Source organism: Nasonia vitripennis, chromosome 3 (assembly GCF_009193385.2).
Source record: "Nasonia vitripennis strain AsymCx chromosome 3, Nvit_psr_1.1, whole genome shotgun sequence".
Taxonomy (NCBI): domain Eukaryota; kingdom Metazoa; phylum Arthropoda; class Insecta; order Hymenoptera; family Pteromalidae; genus Nasonia; species Nasonia vitripennis.
The window spans coordinates 17,955,883-17,979,056 of NC_045759.1; the positions used below are offsets into that span (position 1 = coordinate 17,955,883).

Here is a 23,174-nt window from a genome sequence, read left to right on the forward strand (position 1 = left end):
GAAATGCTCATTTTACGAATAAAAATGTGTATAACCCATCTATAATAGCAGCATTCGATATTTCAAAATTCAATTCGACAGCCTACACCACGTGCCATCTCGCGACGAGATTTCGAACTCGGCAACTGAGATTATTATCATTTTAGGTTAGGTTCGACGATTTCACAGTGTTCTTCTGCTGTCCCTGTCCGTATTAGTAAAAAGTCTGCTGCTGCGGAGTGCGGACCTAGATGCAAATGTACGTAACAAATAGTCACGCGATTTCACATTTCAGTCGTGAATAAAGATTTTCGCGTTGTTTAAATTATTCCTTTTTTGCATCAAATAGAAAACTACTGATTTTATGGTGTATTGGCAATGAAAAATAATCAAATAGATTTTGTAAACTTTTTTCAAAAATCACTGTTTTTTGTGTGAAAAACAAACTTAACATAAACAAAAATTGTATGCTTTTTCGCTCTGAAAGACAAGTGATAAATTCCTTGTCTTCGAATGTGCAACATTACACAATAATTTTATGTTGCCCTTGAAACCATCTATATATAATATTAGTTACGTATATGTCTTAAATAACGTTTACTGCATTTATAGTTTTCTTACATTTGAATTATCAGAGCTGTCAAAATGTTACGTACTGCTAGAGTGACTGGTTTGAAGTGCCCATCAGGACTCAATTTTCACACAGCTGTGAGTAAATTAAAATCTGTAACGAATGAAATTTTTCAAACACACAATTAATGTACTATTTTTCAGAGTTCATGCTGTGCCAAATCAGTAAAGGAAGAGTTTTCTCAAAAATTGGAAAATGGTCCACAGTTAGAAAATTTTATATCTGGTGATGCCACTGCAACTGAGTACGATGGGATACTTAAATTGGCCAAAGGAGATAAGTCACGATTAAGATTACCACCTTGGCTCAAGACCCAAATACCAATGGGTAAAAATTATAGTCGTATCAAATCCCAACTTCGCGACCTACGATTGAGCACAGTGTGTGAAGAGGCTCGTTGTCCAAATATTGGAGAATGTTGGGGAGGTGGAGCTCATGGAACAGCTACGGCAACAATAATGGTACTTATAGAAAATATATAAAGTAGTTTAAAATATGATCTACAATTATACCAGACTGAATAAAATTAATAAATTATAGTTAATGGGAGACACATGCACAAGAGGCTGTAGGTTTTGCTCAGTAAAAACAGCAAGAGCTCCACCACCTCTTGATCCAGAAGAACCAAAGAATACAGCAACAGCAATAACAGAATGGGGATTAGATTATGTTGTATTGACATCTGTAGATCGTGATGGTAAGCCAAAACTTTCAAATAGGTTTTACTATCATAATCTTAAAGAGTGATATTTCAACTTCATTATCAATCCAGATGTAGCAGATGGTGGTGCAAGTCACATTGCAGCTACTGTAAGAGAGCTCAAGAACAGGTAGATACTTGAGGCATTGTATCTTTTTATTCTTTAAATAGCAATTTAAAAAATACACACTTTTTTTACAGGAGTAATATTCTAGTTGAATGCTTGGTACCTGATTTTCAAGGAAACTTGGATAGTGTAAAAACAGTAGTTGAGTCTGGTTTGGACGTTTATGCACACAACATAGAAACTGTTGAGAGATTGACGCCATTCGTCCGCGATAGACGCGCAAGATACAAGTAAGTTAACTTTTTAATTTATTAATAAAAAATGCACTTGTAAGATCTGTAGAATAATTTGAATATTATGAGTAATTAAACTCATTTCAAAAATGTCAATGAAATTTGTATACAGAGTCAAATAATTATTTAATATCAGAGTAAATAGAATAATACAAAATGAACTTTAAACAACATCAAGTATAGGACCTACTCTTAGTAGCACCGATTTCAAAACATTTTTCACTGTATTTATTAGGCAGTCACTATCAATGCTGGGGGGAGCAAAGAAGGTCAATCCAGATTTGATAACGAAATCGTCAATAATGTTGGGTCTTGGAGAAACAGATGATGAAGTGATGCAAACCATGAAAGATCTCAGAGCTGCTGGTGTAGAAGCTCTTACATTGGGACAATACATGCAGCCGACAAAAAGACATTTAAAAGTGATTGAATATGTGACACCTGAAAAATTCAAATATTGGGAAAAAGTTGGTCAAGAACTTGGTTTTCTGTATACTGCTAGTGGACCTTTGGTACGATCTTCTTACAAGGCTGGCGAATATTTCCTAACGAACATATTAAAAGAGAAACGGGGTGAAAAGAACGTGAAAGAGAGTACGTAGAAAGTATGATTTATACATCCTTTGTAAAATGAACACGATTTTTTCACAAAGTATACTATATTTTTTTAAATGATCTGAAACTAAGAAAAATCACGTTTCTATCTGTGTAAACATTGTAAAATACTTGCTGATATAAAAATTAAGAAAATATTTATTTCATAGAGCCGTGCGTGCGCTTTTGTTAAGAAAAAAAGATTATAATTATGTACTATGATCTTTTGTGTGAAAAGTTCTTAGCAATCTAAAATTATATCCCCTTTGTAAATAGAATGTTGTAAAGGTAAAATTCTATACTAACTGGTAATGTAAAAGTTAATTGAACAAATAAATATTTTTTGTTATATTAAGAAACAGTGACAGCATATTAATCTTTATTCTTTTATAATAATAATGAAAAACCGAAATTGCAAAATAGCGGGAGAGTTACTTTAATTATTCTGTATCCATGGCGGACGTTCTCTGTTCTCTACCAACTGCAACTACAGGATCTCTGTGACCAGGGTCCGATGGAGGATCTTGTGGTGGTTGGTCATCAGATACAATTTCACCCTCAGTCGGTCTGCCTCGTTTATCGTCACCTTCGATTTGAGACAGGTATCCCTGAGTTGCCGTCTCATCCAAAATTGAAAACTCGGTACCTCTACCCACAACGCCGATTGAAACGTTCTGTAACCCAAGTCAAAAAATATTGGATGAACAGTTTTATTAAATTAATTTTGAGCTTGAAGTTGTCAGTTTTCAAAACAAGACTAATATCTTTATTCACATACCTTTATAGATAGATCTGCTTCATTTGGCAGTGTATCACGTAATGCTCTCAAACCATGCTTGATGAGTTCATCCAGGTCAGAGCCTAGAAATTCACTAAGATGCTTTTCTAAGTACGTCCGCGCACTTTGCGACCTGGCACCAATTGCCATAGCCTTACAATCAAAATAATTGGCAGATGGGCAAGTCTGATAAATGTGTGGTCCTTGGTCCTGTAAAAAGTAAAAATTAGAATTGAAACGACACATTGTATTCTGCTAGTATTCTAGAATACTAAACTTAATGCAGATACTTACATCATAGCCAGCAACCAAAAGACCAACACCATAAGGCCTTCTATCATAACGCTGAGTACAGGTCTGCATTTTATTTCCCAAAGTTGTAATAAGGCGACTGACTGGCAAAGTGTTGTCATGAGAGTACTTGTAGTTCAAGCATTCCGTTCTCATGTACCGGCTGAATCAGAAAAATTGAAGGTAAGTCTGTGGGTAAACAAAGTAATCTTAAGTAATTCGTTTGGCAAACCTTAGCATCCTGGCATCAGCCGTGAGACCAGACATGGCGATTCCAACATGTTTGTCGATAGGGAATATTTTTTTCTGATGGGACGACAACTCTGATGTTGCCCTTTTCAAAGCTACAATAACAGCGTGTGTTTTGTTCTTAAGACCTACTGTTGCTGAACCCAACTTGACAGCCTCCATCGCGTACTCCACTTGGTGCAGACGTCCCTGCGGACTCCAAACTGTGACATCGCTGTCATACTGATTTCGGAACTAGTGGAAAGAAAAATAATAAGATTAATATCTCGCGGGTCATGGATTTTTAAAAATATTAGTCCAGGTGACCTATAGCTAGAGAATGTATATAAGACCGGCGTCTACAAGTACGATGACGCGACAATAATAAGGTGCGCATCTCGAGTGAATTTCCGCGATACCAACAAGCGTTTCGACACTGGAAAAGCTACAAATACAAAATTCTGCGTATACAGGTAACAATAAATATGATCTTTGAAAATTACCAGCGCGAAATCCGGATAAAAACGAAGGAACAAGGATAGATTTTTTGAGGTTAGTTTCACACATATACTATGTAAATAGCTGCTCTTACCATTTTTGTAAAGTAAACCTGTTTTTAACAGTACCACTTGTAATACCGCTTCAACTTCGAAGCATCAATTGTTGTTCGTTTGGTTATAAACTGTCAACTCACGGATCGGCGTGATATATCAAAAATGAATCTTTGCAAGGTTCACAACCTTACGGAGATTCTTAATAGCTCTCTTTTTGCCAGTTTTGTTTGGCACTTGCATATCGACGAACGCGATTGGTTGAAGTGTAACGAGAGCGCTGCCATCGAGCGGATTTTTGAATTCGCTTCTTCGTCGAGTGGACATTGTTGATTTCTTTATTTTCACATATACTTTGCGTTTTATTTTAACGAGGCTCATAAATAAAAAATTATAAGTAAAATATTTTTGTTTTTGCATTTCCTACTCAAAAATGTAATAATTACAGTAAAAAAATGCACATGATGCTATATTACAATTTTATGTGAAAAAAATGCGTTTGTTACAAAAATTGATTAGATGTTTGTTATACACGCGATGCGATTGTAGCTCGGAAAAGAACAGCCAACTTGAATATACAATCATAATCCATAATTAAATTATCTGCTGATGGATAACAGCGCTGCATCAGAGAACGTCGTTGCATAAATGTAGGAACATCGCAGAGCCCTTCTGAAACAATATTGTATGCAGATTCGAGAGTATAATAAAGTTTGTCGCTCAAAACAGAAAAATTACACCGCCAATGAAGCCTCGGCGGGTAATCCAAGTCTTCGCATATGCATATCTCGCGCGAGCGTATTGCAAACGAGGCCAATAACGCCGCGCGCGCAATGCCGAAGAATTACTTATCGCACAATCACAACGCCTATAGCTATATATAATAGAATCGCAAAAGTCCACTACACGTGTGAGTGCGCTAATATGTATGCATATTGGTTTACCGCGAAGTTCTCGTCTTTCGGTGCACGCGGGGCGGCTCCTTTTTAATATATTTTTTTTTCTCGTCACCGCGCGGCTATACACTGCAGTATAGTCCGGTTCTAGCTCTATATAGTCTGGATATATAAAAGCCGGACGGCGCTGGAGCGTGCGACACTGTCGCACGGTAGATAGACTGCAGAGTGCAGTCGAGGAGGAATAGGTAATAATAATATGGAGCGCTGGGCTGGGAAGGTCGCGGTCGTCACCGGGGCGAGCGTCGGCATCGGGGCTGCCATTGTCAACAAGCTGCTGGACAACGGTATGTGCGGAAACTTCTTTTGACCATCTATAATATAAGTATGATACCAATTTTCATCGGAAGAGAGGTGTGAACTGTTATTATCTTTTTATGTAGTTTTTACGTGCGTATTATATTGCCAGTTATATTGCCACCACTCTATAGCTTTATTATTATATTAACCAGCATTTTTAGGAAATTAAATTTGAGGAATCTGTATCGAAAAACTTTTTACGAAACATATAGTAAAACTGCGAGTTGAAATTTCATCAAAATTTTTAAAAGAATGAATAAATGCACGTCTGAGCTGGCCCGACCGTTACTATACTTGAACCCGGTACGCGCAAATCGTGTATAAACTCATAAAAACGCTGCTACACCAATTATTAGCACTTAGTCGCGTAATTATTTCGACTATGAAAAGACGAACCTAACAATATGTATATAATGCATACAGGCCCGCGTAATTATGAATCGCAGTGAAGGACGCGCACGACGACGTAGTAATAATTAATCAATTAACCGCTGAATTTGCCTTCGTTTTGCATCGTTGCCTTAATTGACGCAGGGCTGATCGTGGTTGGCCTGGCGAGAAGAGTGGAAAAAGTCAAGGAATTGATCGACGACCGACCCGAAGCCAAGCTTCACGCCGTCGAATGCGACGTGACGAACGAAGAGAACGTCGTCACCGCCTTCGCTTGGATCAAGGAGAATCTCGGCTCCGTCGACGTACTCGTCAACAACGCCGGCGTCACCAAAGAAACGACCCTCTCCGGTTGAATTTTAAATTAACGATTTTTGCCGATAAAATGCATCATTGCAATCATTGATCGCAATTCGCAGATGGAAGCCTGGCGGATTGGCGGAACGTGCTGGACGTGAACGTGCTGGGCCTGTGCGTGTGTACGCGCGAGGCTGTGCGCTCTATGCGCGAGTGCGACGGGGAATCGGTAATTATTCACATCAGCAGTTTGGCCGGGGAGCGCGTGCCGGCAGTGCCCGGCTTCAACGTTTATCCCGCCACGAAGCGAGCAGTCAACGCGCTCGCTCAGACGCTGCGTCACGAGCTCGCCGGGACGAAAATTCGCGTGACGGTATGGATAATGAAATATATATATATATATATATATATGTGTATATGTATACATTCGATGTTTTGGTGTATCAATTGTTATTATTATAGAAGTTTAGTGACACACTCGTCGCGCTTTCAGACCATCAGCCCAGGACTGGTAGCAACCGAACTCATGGCAAATTACTCGGCGTTCACACCCGAGGTACTTACGGCAATGCCAGCTCTATTGCCGAGTGACGTTGCCGAAGCGGTGACCTTTGTTCTGTCCATGCCGTCGCATGTGTCGGTGCGTACATGCTGCTCTGGATTTTGAATCGCGTCGATTTTAGCTGGTGGAATATGAAATTCATTTCACTTTTTTAGGTGCAAGACATCGTTCTTCGACCGCTGGGCGAATCTTGGTGAAAATATGAAATATGAGGATGTTATACTATTCTGAAACTATATTCTTTTTTTAATTTGTAATTGATTATATATTTGTATATTAACGTGTTAAATGAAGGTTTTTAATATATTTAAATCATATAAATGACAGCCGCATATAATTTTGTAATAAATAAATCATTCATTTGAGCGATGTCAAGAATTGTTTCACAAAAATTCAAAAAATATATTTCATAATTTTAATCGCATTAATTCGTCAGTATTATCATAATTTACTCGATAATATCGCGAAAAGGAGTAATGACGAGATCGCGGATCAGAACTGTATCGGGAGTTTGAATGACCATCAGAACAGCATCCGCTACGTCCTTGGGTTGCAGAGCTAAGCGAGGCTTCTCCCTGATAGTTCTCTCCGTCATCGCAATATGGACCAGTTCAGCGACGATGCTCTGTAATCAATGAAACGTGTACGAATTTAAAATCGGTAATTCGATTTCTCTCTCTATATATATGTGTGTGTATGTGTATATATATATATATATATATATATATATAAACAGATCTGTTGAGAAAAACATACGATAACTTTGATATTCGAGTGCATCCGCGCCAGTTCTACGCGAAGGTTGTCGGTCATATTGCGCAGAGCAGTTTTGGCTGTTAGGTACGAGGAAGAAACAGGACGGTTACAATCCATCGAGTGCCAAGCGCAGATGTCGTTGATGTTTACGATGATTCCAGTGTCCAGACCTAAAAATGACAATATAATAATAGACGCGTGATTTACTCGTAGTACAACCAGGGAAACGTTTAAAGTTACCCTTCTTCTTCAATTGTTTTAGCATTTCTTGGGTCAGAATGACCACTCCAAGAACGTTGACGTCCATAGTCTTTCTCCAATCCTCGACGCCTCCCTCGACGATCAACGCTGGCAAGTTGACCGCGGCGCAATTTACCAGAATCTCAACGACGCCGAGGTTCTTCTCGATCCACTCCATCGTTCGAATTATTTCCATCTCGTTGCTGAGGTCACATTGTATCGGGATAAGCTTTCCCGACTTGTTCTTCCACTCGTCGGCGAGAACCTGAAATTTTTTCAAAATTATTCCATACTGTAACATTACGAACTAAAATTAGTTATCGTGACACTTCAAAATATAGTTTGCCTTCATTTTATCGACGCGACGAACGATTCCGACGACTTTCATTCCGTGGTGAACGAGGAGCTCGGCGACGGCTCTGCCGATTCCACCGCTCGCTCCGGTGACGAGGGCGACTTTGTTGATCCAACGGTCCATGGCTCCTGAGATTGAGAGAACTTGAAGTTCGTGAATAATTTTGCTCGAGAATAAGCGAGAAACTTCGAAGGCGAAGCTGCTGAGGCGAACTGTGCTTTCGAACGATCTCGGCGCACCTTTTATACGCGATGATCCTGTGCGCCTGATTCAGCGTCCACTCTCTGACACTTGTGATTGCGGCGAATCTCGTTTTTTTTTTCTTTTTTGTCGACGAGCGATTACAACGTTCTCGTCTTTGGTTGCCGCTGCAGTGTTGTGCGAATCAAATTGATATAGGGTTATTTATAGAAAGAAGGTAGATAAATTACGTTTACTCCAATTATTTATGTGCATGTATCAATTTTGGGTGATCAGTGACATAATTTATAATTTTGAAGCTTCATTTGTCTTGAGAACAATCAGGCGTTTCAGTATGAATTTATTCATTTTAGGTGACAAGTGATTTTAACATATGTAATGAATCAACTTCAGCAATACTTATGATAATGCTGCAGTAGATTAAAACGGCCCATTCTGCTATTATAAAATTTAGCCTAGTACACTCGTAAGCTCAAAGACTATTTTAATCTATGAAACTTGTAAAATGTTATGCCATATTGATCTCATATTTTGAAAGTAATTAAATGTATAAGTATTAAAGTTTTTAAATTGCCACTGAACTCCCTACTTATATCTACGAAAAATGACGACGAAAAATAACATAAAATTTATAATATTGGTTGTACAAATCTAGATATGAATAAAAATTTAATTTGTGTCTCATAAGTTTCTAATCAAACAGCAATGTTCCCACGTCGAACATCATATTTTGAGATAAATATAATAATAAAGCTCACACTATACATATAGGTATCAAGTACTGGTGCAATACAAGGGTAAAATTAAATCATGCCTGGATGGAAGAGTTTTCCAATAATCTTTTTCATAAAGCATGTATATTCCTGCAGTCTTTTATCGCGCGTGGTACAAGTCGAGTTCAAAAAGTCCCCTCTTCATATGGTAAATTGATGTATAGTTGATTCATATTCTTACAGTTCTAAAGATATGAAAGTGATGAAACATCAGTCGCAAAAATTGACTCCAACGTCAAATGGTTACCTTTCTCGTATACACTGTACGATAGTGTATTAATAACGTACTTGTTATTAATACTTCGACATTATCGAGGATACCTCAACAGTGCTTCCAATTTGCATCATGCTTTGATAAATTTAATATACTTATATCCCATATATATTTGTTGAAATGTTTCAGATCAATGAAATAGAATTTGAAATATATTTTGATTTAGCACACAAAATTTACGTTTATTAATATTATCTATAGAAAAATATAAATTCGTTCATTTTTTATAATTAGCAATTATTTTGGTCCAATGTCTTCAATTAATCACGAACAGATAGATGACAAAAAAAAATTACAATCAATTATGATTTATATCATTTTACAAAGTTTGAAGTTCATATTTACACATCTCGCTGAATCTCATACGAATGTTTCACATATCTCGAATTAGTATATTGCATAAAATTAATAAGAAAATTTGCTAACGATAATGTAACAATCATTGCGCTGTAGGAACTATAAAACTAATGTATTTGAAAAGAAAAGGAGCTAGATTACAGGTAATCGTTTAATAAAGATTGTAACAATAAGTTTGATTATTCATATTTCTTTATTGTCGCGTAATACTTACACGAGTACAAGAGATACATATTAATAATTTTAACACTTTCTGGTATACAGCAATCTTCCTGATTTCCTTCCATCCAATCATTCCAGATGAGCAAAGCAGATGAATATTTATATGTATATAAAGTTCGATATTTCTAAAAGTTTGAAATTACAAAAAATGTCGGTAACCATTTTATTTTTTAAGATGAAAATTTTGTTATAAATCATCATGCATGGCAAATATATAAATTGTAGAGCATAGGGTTACCTATATATTAACTTTCTAAATGTGAAAAATCAAATAGCTGCAACAAATACTTTTTTCATACATTTTTTTACAAATTTTAATCATAAATATATAGATTTATATGCACATATATTAACTCTACTTATATATGTGCAAAACGAATATTGTGGTGGTTAGACAAACACTTATAAAAAGTGAAATATTGACAGGTGTTTTATTTTAAGTTGGACTTAAATACATGACACTAGTGTATAGTTTCATGAAATGATATCATTAATGTTATTGTTTTACGAATTGCAACTTGTACAACATGCAATAATTTGTTACACTGTTGTAGAAAGAAATATGCAGTATCTACAAACGTTCATTTATTTTTGTAAAAAGCAAGTTTGAAAAAAAGAGTTGTTAATTTTATTATTATGAGCACTTAAGGTTGTCGCCGATGATTTTATGAAACGACTTTTGGAGCCTTTCTTCAGAATAAAAAAGTGTTTTGACTTCTGTTAATTTTAATACGCGTTCATTGATAAATTGACTAAAAAAAAATTGATTAGAGAATAACATGTTTAGTATATACCATGACACCTTCACCTGGTCAAACGTTGCTTCTGATCACGCAGTGATGAACTATGAACTACTTACTTAAATCCTGAAAATGATCCGTGATCCGAATCAAACACTTGAAACCAGTAGCAGCATATGTATAAAATAAAATAGTAACAAGGTCGCTAATAACTTGGAACGTTAACTGACAATGCGAAAGATGAAATAGAAAATATAGAAAGTACTTTCAAGTTGAAGGAAGAACATATTAAAGCTAGTGCATGCAAAAACTTTAAAAGACGAGGCATCTCGATTAGGAAAATCCGAAATACAAATACCTTTATCCGAACGAATTAGATCCTCCGGTAAATGTTCGAAAGTATCCGTTGTCAAGGAAATCAATCCTACACGATCCGTATATATTTTCCTTTTATTTTATGAAAAACATGCTTAACTCGAGGAATCGAAATCCTCATTTCCTCTTGCTATTCAAAGGTATCCATGATTTTAATGCGAATTCCAAATTATTCCCGTGAAGAGGATCCTATGATAAACTCCGATAGACGTATCAATTTTTCCGAATACTTGAAAATCCTTTCCAATTAAAGATTGTCAAGCAAGGTATTGCATCATTGAGAGAAGATCTATGATGAAATCCTCTTGTACTTATTCTCCATTTCGGTAAATGCCTTACGCTTATCCTCGACTTCCTTAATTTAACTAAAACGTGTAATGAAACACATATTCCCAAGTGTTTGTAGGACACATTGCACACATCCATTGAATTTCCTCTTCAGTAAATCCTTTGATATATGAACTCTCGCTGCTTCGATGACTTTACAACAAAGAGTCAAATGTCTCTTTCACTTAGTCTTTAAATAATAAATAAAAAAAAAATAAAAAAAAATACACAAACAAAAATTGCAAGCTGATCCAGATATTAAGAGACGTGTGCAACTCCTTTAAAAATTGACTACAAAACTTGGGAATGGTGCTTTGATCCTTCCTATACGCGAAGAATTCCTTCAAAAATTAAAAATGCCATCCTTTTTGAAAAGCGAGTCAGGACTCCGATATCCTGAATCCGATCCTTTTTAAATCCTCTTCGCGATTTAATCCATAATCCCTCGTTTTAATCCTATTTCCGCGATCCTTTCCCGATAATTCTTATGCTCTCCGCGCGAAATCCGTCCAAAGCAACGCGTCGCGTGTGCATAATCCATCCAAGAAGCAAGACCATCATGTGTGGGTTTCAGGTTTTTTCATTCATTGTGTTACAATCCAATCCAATATACAAAAGAAGAAAAAATACATTAGTTTCAAATTCATTACAATAAACGCTAATGATTATTCAATAGTTTATGTCTAATAATTGAAGCGAGCTTGTTTCTCCTCTGGCTGGTAGAATATTTTGTCTAATAAAAGGATTGCAAAATTGATAATATGTTACATAAAAATAATAATAGTCTAATGAAAACAGCACAATTATACGTAAATATTTCTAACAGGTCAACAATTTTGCATCCCTTTGAAAAATAATTCAATGCCATGATTATTACATTATCAAAAATGTTCACTTCAAGCGAGAAGTTAAAAAACTCGCAACAACAAGAATAAATACTATTTACGGGCGTAAATGTTTCAATTTGGGCTTGCTCAAAAAAAAACGCATGACATTAGTCATAATTTCAAACTTACTTTACAATTCATTGTACTTAATGCTAAGTTTGTCGTTTTTAAGTGTACAATGTATGTACGAGGGAGACAAAGCAAATTGGATGGGTAAAACAAGTCTGTTATATGGAATTACTGGAAATTAAAATTTCATGCTTATAGTATCTCCCAACGCGTAATTCATCGTTGTTTTGTAAATAAATTAAATAATGATCAAAAGTTTTTTCTATTATCTATAAATTTAAAACTTTAATCCAAACAAATCAGTGTTTAATTTTGAAATTCATTGGGTTTCTTAAAGTTGTTTAGATAAAGCTTGTATAACAAATTGTGTTAATATTATTTTATAAATGAGCAGAGGAATGTATCTCATTACAACATACAAGTACCATGTGACTAAATGTATTTCTTAATTAATTACTTAGCGTTTAAATGACTCATCGAATAAAAAAAAAATGAGACACTATTACTTATTAAAAGCTTCACATGAAATATCTCAAATGTACTGTAATAAGTTACAGTGTAACGAACTGTTCACAAATTTGCTAGTTAACATATGACAAATCAAAAAACTTGGTTAAAATTTGAAACAATTTTCCAGTTTACCAGAATTAAAGCTTAGCTTGAAGCTTTTTAATTAGCAAAATTCGATCGCAAAACAAACGCAGCACAATAATAAAATATGTTGATTGATTGTTATCATAGAGTATAGTATTTATCATACGTACACTCTAGTCATATGAGCGAGACCTGGAACGTGACCTCGATCGCGAATAATTTCTACGCAATGGTGAATATGTTGGTGAACCTCTACGTCTTGGGCTGTAGCTTCTTGAGCGACTTCTACCTCTGTCTCTATCTTCACTACGACTTCGATCACCACTTCCACCGTGATCTTCTTTTACTCTTATGTAAGCGACTTCACCCTGAAATTCAAGTTAAAAAATGTGCATTAATATCATTGTTTCATATTGTTGTTATGTAATGTTTCAAGATTTAGGTCATATTGATTAAAATGTAAAAATCGTACCTCATGAGATCTGAATCTTGAGTCATCCAGCTTTTTAACTGCATATTTCATGTCTTCGTATCTTAAGAATTCAACTACTCCAGTTCCATCCTTGTAGACATCTGCAAAACAAACATCACCAGCCTCTCTCATGTGATCCTTCAAGTCTTGCCAGCTCCCAGAGGGTGGTAAGCCAGTAACCAAAACTCTGTATTGAGATCTTCTTGCAGGTGGTCCTCTACCTCTGGAGTTACCCATATCACCACGGCCTCTACTGTCTCCACCACCTCTGCCTCGGAAACTGCTGCTTGGTCCACCTCCACGAGGGAACTCAACTCGTAGTCTATATCCATCATAGTCGTATCCATCTCTGGCATGGACTGCATCTTCTGCATCCCTGTAGTAAAAAAAAAGGATTTGATTAAATGTTAATTTCAAAAACACACAACTACTACATAAATACAATGTGTAATGCTTTCACTTATGCATTGTATCTAAAATAGCATTGTGCAGCACATCACATTACAAGCATAAAATTAAAATTCATCGACTGACACTTTGCTTCTTACTTGCTTTCAGTATCCGCCTTACGTTTGAGGCGTTTTAAAATTCAAATGATTGACTATTATTAGCATGACTGTTTGTAGTACTCAAGTTAAAATGAACGAAAGGTCAGACTACGGAAAATAACACATACCTAGGATCATCGAACTCGACGAAAGCAAAGGGTGGACCTCTGCGGTTCTTCAAGTCGACGAAGGTAACCTTGCCGAACTTGTAGAAAAGATCCTGGATATCCTTGGTGCGGATGTCGGGCGGCAAGTTTCCAACGTAAATTCGGCACTCATTGCGACCTCCGCCGCCGCCGCCACCGCCACCACCACCACCGCCGTGAGACATCCTCGAGATTTAGTTTGTCGTCGAAAAGAAAAACTGCGTCTAACTGACGGCGTTTCCTTGTCTATATGCACTGCAAACGAGACGCTGCAGAGTCGTTTGATCGAAGCCGCGTGTTTATAGCTCTGAGTTACGCTGATACACGACTTCTTCCAGGTGGAAACAAACAAAATGGCGTGAAAACGAGACCCGGCGGAGAGCTACTGCGCGCAGCTCTGCTCCAGTCTATCTGCGCTGTGTAACGTCTCTGCGGAGTGTGGGACTGGGAAAGATATGCAGAACTCCGATTCTTCGCTCTCACTTCCACCCCCCACTACCACTTCCGCTAGTTAAGCGCACGCGCCTGAGAAAAATTTTGCTCGTTTCCGCCCCTTGGAATGATATTTTGCGTTGTTTTACAGTTACTACTTGTTATTACTTAATCTAGTATTAGTCCATCGTATGTATGTACATATTATGGTAATCTATATTTCATATTACTTAATAATTCGGAAACAAAATTATTTGTACATACACAATGCAAAGTTCATGAAAACGAACTCTTATCCTATTCAGCTTGTGGCAGCATGGCCCATGGCATAACCCCCCTTACCCCAGCCCGCAAATATTGAATATATATAATAAAAAAAATACTAGTCGATGTATTTTTAATTGCACATTACAAATAATCTATTTATTGTAATTGAACCTCCGTAGTTTTTTAATTAAAAATAAAAAAGAAATGTGCTATATGTACCTTGGAAAAATACGTTTTTCTCAAGAAATATTGTGTTTACCGATATTCTATCAACGTTAAAAAATTGAACCCTAGCTATTTGTAATTGAGACACTGCTAAATATTGCAAAAAAAGCATTTATTTATAAAAAAATCTAAAAAATCACTTTTGAGAAATTTAACATACAGCACCAACGTATTGCGCATGCGCAAACCACTCCGAGTGCGTCAGCGGTCAGCGTGTGGCAGGCAAAGCGAGCAGCTGTTCTGCAGTGGAGAAAATACTTAGTGCTGCTGGCTGCACTTTGTGCTGCTGCTGATGATGTCGCATCTGAAAGCAGTATGCAGCGATCCAGGGGTTGTGCCATTGCCGCAATCAAGGATGGACTTTTCGGATATTCATACAGGAAGTTCTGGTGGAGATGATTGTGATGAGAAATGACTGGACTGTGTGCACTAGGTGTGAGACTTACAGACCACCTAGGGCACATCATTGTAGGATTTGTAAAAGGTGCATTAGGAGAATGGATCATCAAACTTTCTCCTGATATTCTTTTCTGTGTCCATATTTTGGAAAAACTGTGCTACTTACTCGCACTTGTTGGCAATAAAGCAGATATGATTCATCTGAGGCGGAGGAAGGTGAAATTATGAATAAAATGTTATAATTCTTGATGCAAGGAAAAAAGAACTATTGTATGCTTGTGAACACATGTAAACAAACTTGATTATATATTATACTTATTTGTTTTGAAATATATAAATATTCTAAAATATGAACAACTTTGAGTTTATTTTTACTAATTTTGGTAAGGAATAGGCTTGAATCAGTACATTAAAAATGACAAGGAGGTAGAATTTGAAAATCCATTTATTCGCCTCCAGACTATTTGTGTAATATACCTTGACAGCAATGTCTGCTTGTTTTCACATTATCAATATATTTGGCTTACGAACTAAGTTTCTCTTAATGTACAAACAACTATATTATTTAAAAAATTAATACGTGGATTTAATTGGCGTAAAAAGTTTGCCCTTATTATGTATTGTGCAAAAAAAGTGTGGATTCTTCTTGCGTATACAAAAATTTTAAATACTCATAAAGCGGAGAACTGTGGAAGAATAAACTGGAGCGCAAATCTTAGTCCAACGAGATTCTCGTTTCCTCAATCAACCCTCATTCGCAAATCAAATGGATGCCCGTCGTATTTTAAGAAAAAATTTTATAATTTCGAAATCTTTTATAAATTCTTCTATTGTTATTAATATTATTATATTATCATTGCTCTTTCAAATGCGAAGTTAAAAAAAAACATTTTGTCACTTTTATGAGTGCATTAATACACATCTGGGGAAAATATGATTATGAAATAATTTTTTGTAGCTCAAGGTATATATTTACTTATCATAATAAAGCTAAATTATTTTTTTACATAAAAAAAACTTAAAATATATTATTAAATCTACAGACATAAAGCATGATAAACCACTTTTTGTGAAGTGATTGTACATTATGACTGTAAATAGCCAAGAACCTTAAGTATTCAGTTGATATAAATATAAGCTTATAGAGTCTTTATAACTAATATTTTTGTTGCAATGCCTCATATTATTCAGATATGTATTATTGCATGATAAAAGTTACAGTGTTCAAAACCAAACCGCGCCGCAAGAAAAAAAAACTCGACAAAAGTGATATAGAGAAAGAGAGACACGCATGACAGAATATCTAAGCTAGGCATTCAAAATTTCGAAAGTTTAATTTCCAAATGATTAAACGGTATAATTCTTAAACGGTTCTCTTCTCTTAGAAATAAAAATGAAATAGAACAGAACCCACAATCCACGACGCACTTCTTTTTTTAATATTACCGATGTCTTTTTTCAGTCTACTGATCTTTTCATCGGGTGAGAGGATCGGCGCTGCCGAGAAGATCTGCATGTACGACTGTAGAAATCCATAAAAATATTCTGGAAACACTTTGCCTCGTGCCTGTGACAAATACAATTCAGCGCTCTTGCGATTCGACGGATTTTTCTCGATCATCGAGGCCAAGATTTCTCGAATGCCTTCGTCTTCTATATTATCAAGGTGCTTGCTTGCAGAGTAGTCGCCGTTTCTATAAGCTGTAAATGAAAATTCCTAAAATCGAATCAAAATTTTAAATGGAAAAAAAAATTAAAAATCTATTTACCTAAAAGTTGAGAGAAATCGAAAGGCGGGTGGCCTTCATTGTACAATTCAGTCAAAGCACAACCGGCCGAAAAAATATCCATCATGGGATGCAAATCTCCTGTTTTAAGTTCTTGAAAGAGCAGGGTATTGTTGGGTTCTGAAGTCAACGTTTTAACAAATCTCTCTGGTGCAATGTAGCATGTTCTAAAAAGAAAATCGAATAAGTAAACATTCTCTTCTCTTAGAAATAAAAATGAAATAGAACAGAACCCACAATCCACGACGCACTTCTTTTTTTACTTTTATTAAAATTGAGTGTCCCCTCCTCTGGAGAGAATCTTCACAACACGCACACGCAGGCCGAGCATCTCATCACTTCTTGGCGAGCTCGTTGCTGAGCCAGTCGAAACCTTCGTACAATCCGTGACCCTGAGTGGCGCAGGCACTCTTTATGTACCAGTGCTTGTTGGCGAAGACCAGTAGCACAGCATCCCTTAACTCGTCTTCCTTCAGCATGTTTGCGAGCTCACGCTCGGCTTCGGCTATACGCTCGCGATCGTTGCTGTCTACCACAAATATGAGGCCCTGCGTGTTCTGGAAGTAGTGCCTCCAAAGAGGTCTGATCTTGTCTTGGCCACCTACGTCCCAGACAGTAAAGCAGATGTTCTTATACTCGACGGTTTCAACGTTGAAGCCAATGGTGGGTATAAGTAGTGGTCACGATCTCGCCTAGCTTTAACTTGTACAGTATCGTGGTTTTACCAGCTGCATCCAGACCCACCATGAGAATGCGCACCTGCTTTTTGCCAAAAAGGCGAGTCAGCATACCACTGATTGTAAGACCCATCTTGTAATGTCGTATCTATCGCTGAAATTAAAATTTGATATTACTATTTAATACTAGTGTTAATACACATTTGTTGGAATTGTGTATCTTAAATATAGTTTTTATTTTTAGTTTTTGTTTAATTATAATTCTTGTTCAACTTTGAAATATACTTTTACAAAAATGTATACAGCAACTACCCTGCCATAATAGCATTAGATCATTAAAGTTTAAAGAAGTGATTTGAGCAAATGAATGTATTCCTACTAGATCAAATGATTTAATGTTCAAGTTTTTACAGTATATTAGTTGTATACATTTTTAAATAGATAACCCATGCATGGAAAAATTATTATGAATGATGCAACTGCTTATATTTAATCCAGTACTTTAATACAAGTACATAAAGCATGAATACATTGATAAAAATTATTAATACAGCACGGAGGAAGGTGAAATTTTGGCCAAAGACTTCGAATGCTGGTTCAGCAAAGTTATGGCTGCCGAACAGGTACGTTTTCCTTTAATGTGAATTAGCAATGAGCCTTATTTAGTTTTTACAAAGGTTGAAAACAAATTTCATTTAAACGTACTTTTAGGTGGCTCAAGTAGCAGAATCCTTTCATGAGCTATGTCGAGAAGTGTGGCAAGACAAAGGAATAAGCAATCTCTGCTCGACAGAATGCTCGGTAGTAAATCAACGAAAGTTTATTCCAGAGGAAAAAGCGACTCAGCGTTGCCAAAAGATTGATAAGATGATATTTTTACAATGAACGAAACTCAAGCTTTTTAAATACCTGTGGAACTAGATGAATGTTGAGCCTTGTCATATACAATCTCTATTTTTTGTATTTACAACAAAGGATTGAGCTAATGAAAGCCTTTTTCCGTTTATTAAAGTTTCTTAAAAATAAATGTTCATGATTTTTAGTATTACCTTAATCTTAGAAAACTGTGAGCCTTATCATTATGATCGCAGACTACTTGTTATCAATATGAAATACTGTTATATGTATTCTCATCAACTAATAAATTATTTTCACACACACAACAAAGTAATTCCAAATAATGATTGTTTTCCCAGTCTATTCCTTGTCTTCGCTTATAAATATTATCCATCTCTAGTCTTGTAGTTCAGGCAAATCTTGTAGTTCTGCAAAAAAAAATAATAATAACATTCAATTAATTGTAATCTTTAAGTAACTAAAACCTAAAATTTTCAAAATTTAGTGATTTTATGTTTACAATTTTACTTGTTACAAAAAGTTCAAAGTAAAACGCTTAAGCCTTCATATATAATATCTTTAATATTTATTTAATTATAAACAAAACATCATTGATAACCAATCGCGCCAGAACATCCATCCAAGTTTTGAAAACATAATAACAGCTGATGAGCTTTTTCACGATTATACGTCAATGTAATTATAACCGTAATATGACCGTAACTGACACTTATGAAAATTAATTAAATCATGAATAAATGATTGTAGTTCTTAAAGTAATGTTGAAAATAATATATATTTATAATTTATAATTAAGAAATAATTATATGAATCTTATATTATGAATGATATTAATATCCCTAATGAACAAAATTTGTACAGCCCGCGATAATTTATGGCGGCAAGTAAATTTTCGAACAAAGGACTGTCGTCATTTGTTTACTATTTATATTCTAAATATTCTCTTTTCAGTGATCAAAAAAGTATAGGAACAGAAAACAGTTCATATACTGTTCTAAGTAAATTTAGTTACGTGTGGATATTTGGATTATTTGACTGTTAATTAATCACTTTGTCAATGGAATAAAAAACAAAAAGTATAATAATAAATATCTGCTAACTATATTATCTTGGAAAAGGTGAAATTGATAAGTTAAAACAATGAAAAAAGATTATTTTATTCCTTAATTAAAAATTCTTAAATCAAAATAACTATTTTTTGATAAAAAAACATTTCAAATATTTTAGATTTCTATAAAATAATGGTTGGACAAAAACCAGCAGTTCCAGCTAAAGAAATAATTGAAGCGCTTATCAACTTTGATATATATCAATCAAAAAAGAAGCTTAAAAGAAAGAAAGACCCAATTTGGCAAGAGATATGCGATATCTTGAACAATAACAGAGAAAGAAAAATAAAACCTCTTAATTTGTACATGCATGTAGATCAAGATAGACATAACATTCAGTCTTCCTATCGAAAGATAAAAGATTTAGATATATATGAATCTGATGACTGTGAAACAATTATAGAAGAAACTAATGAAGATGAAATTTCAGAAAGTGAGAACACGAAGGAAGACACAGTCTGCTATAGACCAACCAAAAGAAAGAATAAAAATATAATATTTAATTTTACAATAACTCCAGAGCAATGGTCTCAAATAAAGCCTATTACAATAACTTATAAAGATGGAAGAGAAGGTATGTCCTTGCAAGAGCCTTACAGGGAGATGTTTGGGAAAGAAATGTATTATAAGGAAAAATTACCCTGTGCTTACAATTATAAACGGAATGTTATAGATGACATAGAATCTTATGTCAAAGTCACTGGTTATTGCAATACTTGCAACGCACAGTTAATGATTAACTGTTTTGATAAACCGATTGATGGTGAACCAGTCACATTCACTGTAGAAACTTTAGATTCTCGTGGAATACCTCATACAGCAAAAAGACGACTAGCTGGATCACAGAGAAAATTAATTAAGAAAGAATTAGAGCATAAAAAACCAAAAAAATGGAGAAGAGAAGAAGCAAGTAAGCATATGAAGTATGGGGATCCTGAACCACCGTTTCTTTACAGTCAAGAAGTAATACAAAAAGCTAGTCATGAGGTAAAATATGAAAAGTTAGGATTGAAACCAGGAGAAAAGTTGTTTGACTCTTTGACAAATTTAAAAAAAGATGTTGAATTTAATAGATATTTTAGAGGGATTGGTAATGATAAATTTTACTTGATGTATTGGTCACCCGAACAAGTAAGTATCCATAATGATGTCCAAGCCAAACTAAGAAATCCTCTATCGCTAGATGCTACAGGTTCTGTTGCCTTGAAAATAAAAAGACCAGATGGAGAGAGTGCTGACATTTTTCTTACTGTTCTGTCAACATATATAAAAAGTATGATTGTGCCCGTAGCACAAGTATTGTCAGAGAAAAATGACACAAACTTCTTGTCTTATTGGCTTTTGGAGTGGAGAAAATCTGGTGCCAAGATTCCAGAATTTATTGTGACAGACATGGGAAAAGGCATTCAAAACTCTGTTTGCTTGTCTTTTAATACAATGAATTTTTCTAAATATAATGATGAATGCCTTAAGATTTTATTAAATGCACAATATAAAATTGAGTTGAATACTCAATTGAGAACAGATGTGGCACACTTGGTGCACGCTGTAACGAAATGGCCTTGTTTTAGCAGCGATAAACCAAAAGTTAAGGAATTGTTCAAGCGATGTGTGGGCTTTATGACAGGCATAGATAATCTGAAGAACTTTTCAGAGTTTTTAGTTGCTGTATTTATAGTGTCTAACAGCAAAAATAATGATGACAATTGCCAAAAAGCTTTGAAATATCTGATTGAACGAATTCAAACATATAAATTTAATGCGAATGTTACAGAAAAATTAGAACTTTTGGATCAAAAAGAAACTTTAGATATTTTTGCGGATATTGAAGAATTCAATACAAAAAGTAATCAAAGGCTTACACGTAAATATGTAGACGAATTAAAAGTAAAGCCTATAAAAAACAAATCTGACAACAAATCTGATAATTCTTCTGATTTCAATATTCAAAATAATGACTATTACTTACCTAACTTTGCTGAACGATTATCGATTTTATGTGCAGAATTTCCATGCTGGACTAAAGTTATGAATGTCTATTTTGATAACTCAGAAGACGTGGCTACTTCAGCAAGAGCAGAGTCATATTTTAGCGACTACAAATCTTCGAATGATGCTTCTCAAAGAGGAGATGTAGTTTTTGTGAATCATTGTCGTCAAATTGATAGTGACATGCTCTTGGCACGTGCTTCATTGAACAATTTGCAGCCAGATGAAATTGTTTCAAAAAAAGTAATTGTTAAGGACGACAATGAATTTCTTTTTGCCACAGAGAGATGGAAAAGAAAGTACACAACTGCTGAGTGCCAAGAATTTTCTGACTTTCTTTCTGAAACTGTTGAGTTGGCTGAAAATAGTATTTCAGAAACCATTAATGGAAAGAATGATTTAATTTTAGATAAAAATAAGCTTGAACAAGAACAAAAATCTCACATTAAAAACTCAATGAAAGTGAATGATGAAAGCCAAGTGACCTTTGACGATGATTTGGAAGGGTTTTCTGATTACATAAAGTTGACCTCCTCAATAGTTGGCGATGAAAAATTAATCAGTAGCATCCATTCACCTGAAAAAATAAATTCAATATTACAACCAATTAACAGTAATAAAACTATGCATCTTAATTTTAATACCGATCATAATTATAGCTTAGAACCAGAAAAAGAATCACCTAAGCAAATTTTTCAAAATACTGATGAAGTTTTATTAATAGATCATCAACAATCTGAATCTGAAAGAGTATTATTAGATTATAAAAAAACCGAAGAAGTAGTATTAGATTATGAACAATCTGACGAAGAAGTAGATTTGAAACATTCCAAAGAAACATTGTTGAATAAAGAAAAGTATTCCAGTTACGAAGTAAAAGATGTAGATGTAAAAAGCTCTGTGAATACAGTTCAGAACTCAGTACAATTAGTAGTAAAAAATGAACAAGATCAAAATAGTCTTCCTAAAAATAAAAAGAACCGTGGCAAATACGTATCTGCTGAGCCTGGATTAAATCTAGTGCTACAAAAAGAAAAAAAGAAAAATAAAGGCAGAAAAGTTATTCAAAATGGCAACAAACTCCAGGAAAAGTCTGTGCGTGGAAAAAAGTTTAGATTTAATAATACTTGTTCGTTTGATAGCATCACTGAAATCATGACTCATTCTTGCTATGAAGTACAAGCTTTTGAACAATTTATCAAAAATAATATTAACAGTATACTCGAAATGCAAAATTTATGTTATGCAAGTACTATTATAAACTATGCTACATCATCATTAACCAATACATTATATACAAATCGAGCATACTTACTTCATTCATTGATGCCAAATTTGAATAATTATGATGTAAATTGTCAAGGTAATATAAGCAATTTATTCTGCAGTTTGATGAAAGATTTAACTTCCATTCGAGAAACTTCACTATGCCAAACCTGTGGATATAAAACAGAATGCAATAAATGTCAAATACCAAT

At 34.9% G+C, this 23,174-nt stretch overlaps 5 protein-coding genes, 1 long non-coding RNA gene and 2 pseudogenes across 9 annotated transcripts; 4 read left to right on the forward strand and 4 right to left on the reverse strand.

The window, feature by feature from the left end:
- Positions 1-101: 101 nt before the first annotated feature.
- On the forward strand, positions 102-2,623 carry LOC100121854 (lipoyl synthase, mitochondrial). 2 transcript variants are annotated; one of them, XM_001605413.6, is made up of 7 exons: positions 102-238; positions 615-687; positions 754-1,071; positions 1,151-1,307; positions 1,383-1,440; positions 1,512-1,667; positions 1,906-2,623. In XM_001605413.6, exons 1-7 carry the CDS (start codon positions 231-233, stop codon positions 2,270-2,272), a joined length of 1,137 nt encoding a protein of 378 aa, XP_001605463.2. In that variant the 5' UTR covers positions 102-230; the 3' UTR covers positions 2,273-2,623. The 2 variants fall into 2 exon arrangements, with proteins under 2 accessions (XP_001605463.2, XP_003424380.1); XM_003424332.5 differs by having other exon boundaries at positions 148-238; positions 592-687.
- On the reverse strand, positions 2,598-4,428 carry LOC100118637 (proteasome subunit alpha type-1). Its single transcript, XM_001607325.6, has 5 exons — positions 4,154-4,428; positions 3,566-3,816; positions 3,337-3,496; positions 3,043-3,252; positions 2,598-2,938 (listed from the first exon to the last, which is right to left on the reverse strand). Exons 1-5 carry the CDS (start codon positions 4,154-4,156, stop codon positions 2,705-2,707), a joined length of 858 nt encoding a protein of 285 aa, XP_001607375.1. The 5' UTR covers positions 4,157-4,428; the 3' UTR covers positions 2,598-2,704.
- A 720-nt stretch (positions 4,429-5,148) lies between these two features.
- Positions 5,149-6,943, forward strand: LOC100121837 (farnesol dehydrogenase). 3 transcript variants are annotated; one of them, XM_001605397.6, is made up of 5 exons: positions 5,149-5,355; positions 5,903-6,109; positions 6,178-6,428; positions 6,549-6,695; positions 6,773-6,943. In XM_001605397.6, the coding sequence occupies exons 1-5, from the start codon at positions 5,268-5,270 to the stop codon at positions 6,812-6,814; spliced, it is 735 nt and encodes a 244-aa protein (XP_001605447.2). In that variant the 5' UTR covers positions 5,149-5,267; the 3' UTR covers positions 6,815-6,943. The 3 variants fall into 3 exon arrangements, with proteins under 3 accessions (XP_001605447.2, XP_008216554.1, XP_008216555.1); XM_008218333.4 differs by having other exon boundaries at positions 5,192-5,355; positions 6,518-6,695; XM_008218332.4 differs by having other exon boundaries at positions 5,191-5,355; positions 6,178-6,695.
- Positions 6,834-8,201, reverse strand: SDR (short-chain dehydrogenase/reductase). The gene is made up of 4 exons (NM_001172750.1): positions 7,960-8,201; positions 7,614-7,878; positions 7,374-7,543; positions 6,834-7,242 (listed from the first exon to the last, which is right to left on the reverse strand). Exons 1-4 carry the CDS (start codon positions 8,089-8,091, stop codon positions 7,066-7,068), a joined length of 744 nt encoding a protein of 247 aa, NP_001166221.1. The 5' UTR covers positions 8,092-8,201; the 3' UTR covers positions 6,834-7,065.
- A 1,546-nt stretch (positions 8,202-9,747) lies between these two features.
- LOC100121801 (serine/arginine-rich splicing factor 1B) lies at positions 9,748-14,410 on the reverse strand. Its single transcript, XM_001605361.6, has 3 exons — positions 13,936-14,410; positions 13,260-13,635; positions 9,748-13,155 (listed from the first exon to the last, which is right to left on the reverse strand). The coding sequence occupies exons 1-3, from the start codon at positions 14,136-14,138 to the stop codon at positions 12,961-12,963; spliced, it is 774 nt and encodes a 257-aa protein (XP_001605411.1). The 5' UTR covers positions 14,139-14,410; the 3' UTR covers positions 9,748-12,960.
- A 91-nt stretch (positions 14,411-14,501) lies between these two features.
- LOC116416960 lies at positions 14,502-15,630 on the forward strand. The gene is made up of 2 exons (XR_004227264.1): positions 14,502-14,594; positions 14,691-15,630. It is a non-coding gene; the product is annotated as an uncharacterized LOC116416960 (long non-coding RNA).
- A 73-nt stretch (positions 15,631-15,703) lies between these two features.
- LOC100121743 lies at positions 15,704-17,894 on the reverse strand (annotated as a pseudogene).
- Positions 17,895-18,288: 394 nt separating this feature from the next.
- LOC103317952 lies at positions 18,289-18,634 on the forward strand (annotated as a pseudogene).
- Positions 18,635-23,174: the final 4,540 nt, after the last annotated feature.

What these genes read in the sequence shown, in the direction of transcription:
- LOC100121854 (XM_001605413.6), top strand. An exon ending in CAGCTACGGCAACAATAATG is followed by an intron (nt 1,072 to 1,150) that starts GTACTTATAGAA and finishes AATAAATTATAG; the next exon opens with TTAATGGGAGACACATGCAC. An exon ending in GACATCTGTAGATCGTGATG is followed by an intron (nt 1,308 to 1,382) that starts GTAAGCCAAAAC and finishes TTATCAATCCAG; the next exon opens with ATGTAGCAGATGGTGGTGCA.
- LOC100118637 (XM_001607325.6), bottom strand. An exon ending in GCTGATGCCAGGATGCTAAG is followed by an intron (nt 3,497 to 3,565) that starts GTTTGCCAAACG and finishes TTTCTGATTCAG; the next exon opens with CCGGTACATGAGAACGGAAT. An exon ending in AAGCAGATCTATCTATAAAG is followed by an intron (nt 2,939 to 3,042) that starts GTATGTGAATAA and finishes CTTGGGTTACAG; the next exon opens with AACGTTTCAATCGGCGTTGT.
- LOC100121837 (XM_008218332.4), top strand. Translation starts at nt 5,268, where the DNA reads ATGGAGCGCTGGGCTGGGAAGGTCGCGGTCGTCACCGGGGCGAGCGTC. An exon ending in CAACAAGCTGCTGGACAACG is followed by an intron (nt 5,356 to 5,902) that starts GTATGTGCGGAA and finishes TAATTGACGCAG; the next exon opens with GGCTGATCGTGGTTGGCCTG. An exon ending in CAAAGAAACGACCCTCTCCG is followed by an intron (nt 6,110 to 6,177) that starts GTTGAATTTTAA and finishes CGCAATTCGCAG; the next exon opens with ATGGAAGCCTGGCGGATTGG.
- SDR (NM_001172750.1), bottom strand. Translation starts at nt 8,091, where the DNA reads ATGGACCGTTGGATCAACAAAGTCGCCCTCGTCACCGGAGCGAGCGGT. An exon ending in GTCGCGTCGATAAAATGAAG is followed by an intron (nt 7,879 to 7,959) that starts GCAAACTATATT and finishes AAAAAATTTCAG; the next exon opens with GTTCTCGCCGACGAGTGGAA. An exon ending in ACTCGAATATCAAAGTTATC is followed by an intron (nt 7,243 to 7,373) that starts GTATGTTTTTCT and finishes CATTGATTACAG; the next exon opens with AGCATCGTCGCTGAACTGGT.
- LOC100121801 (XM_001605361.6), bottom strand. Translation starts at nt 14,138, where the DNA reads ATGTCTCACGGCGGTGGTGGTGGTGGCGGTGGCGGCGGCGGCGGAGGT. An exon ending in GTCGAGTTCGATGATCCTAG is followed by an intron (nt 13,636 to 13,935) that starts GTATGTGTTATT and finishes TTTTTACTACAG; the next exon opens with GGATGCAGAAGATGCAGTCC. An exon ending in CAAGATTCAGATCTCATGAG is followed by an intron (nt 13,156 to 13,259) that starts GTACGATTTTTA and finishes CTTGAATTTCAG; the next exon opens with GGTGAAGTCGCTTACATAAG.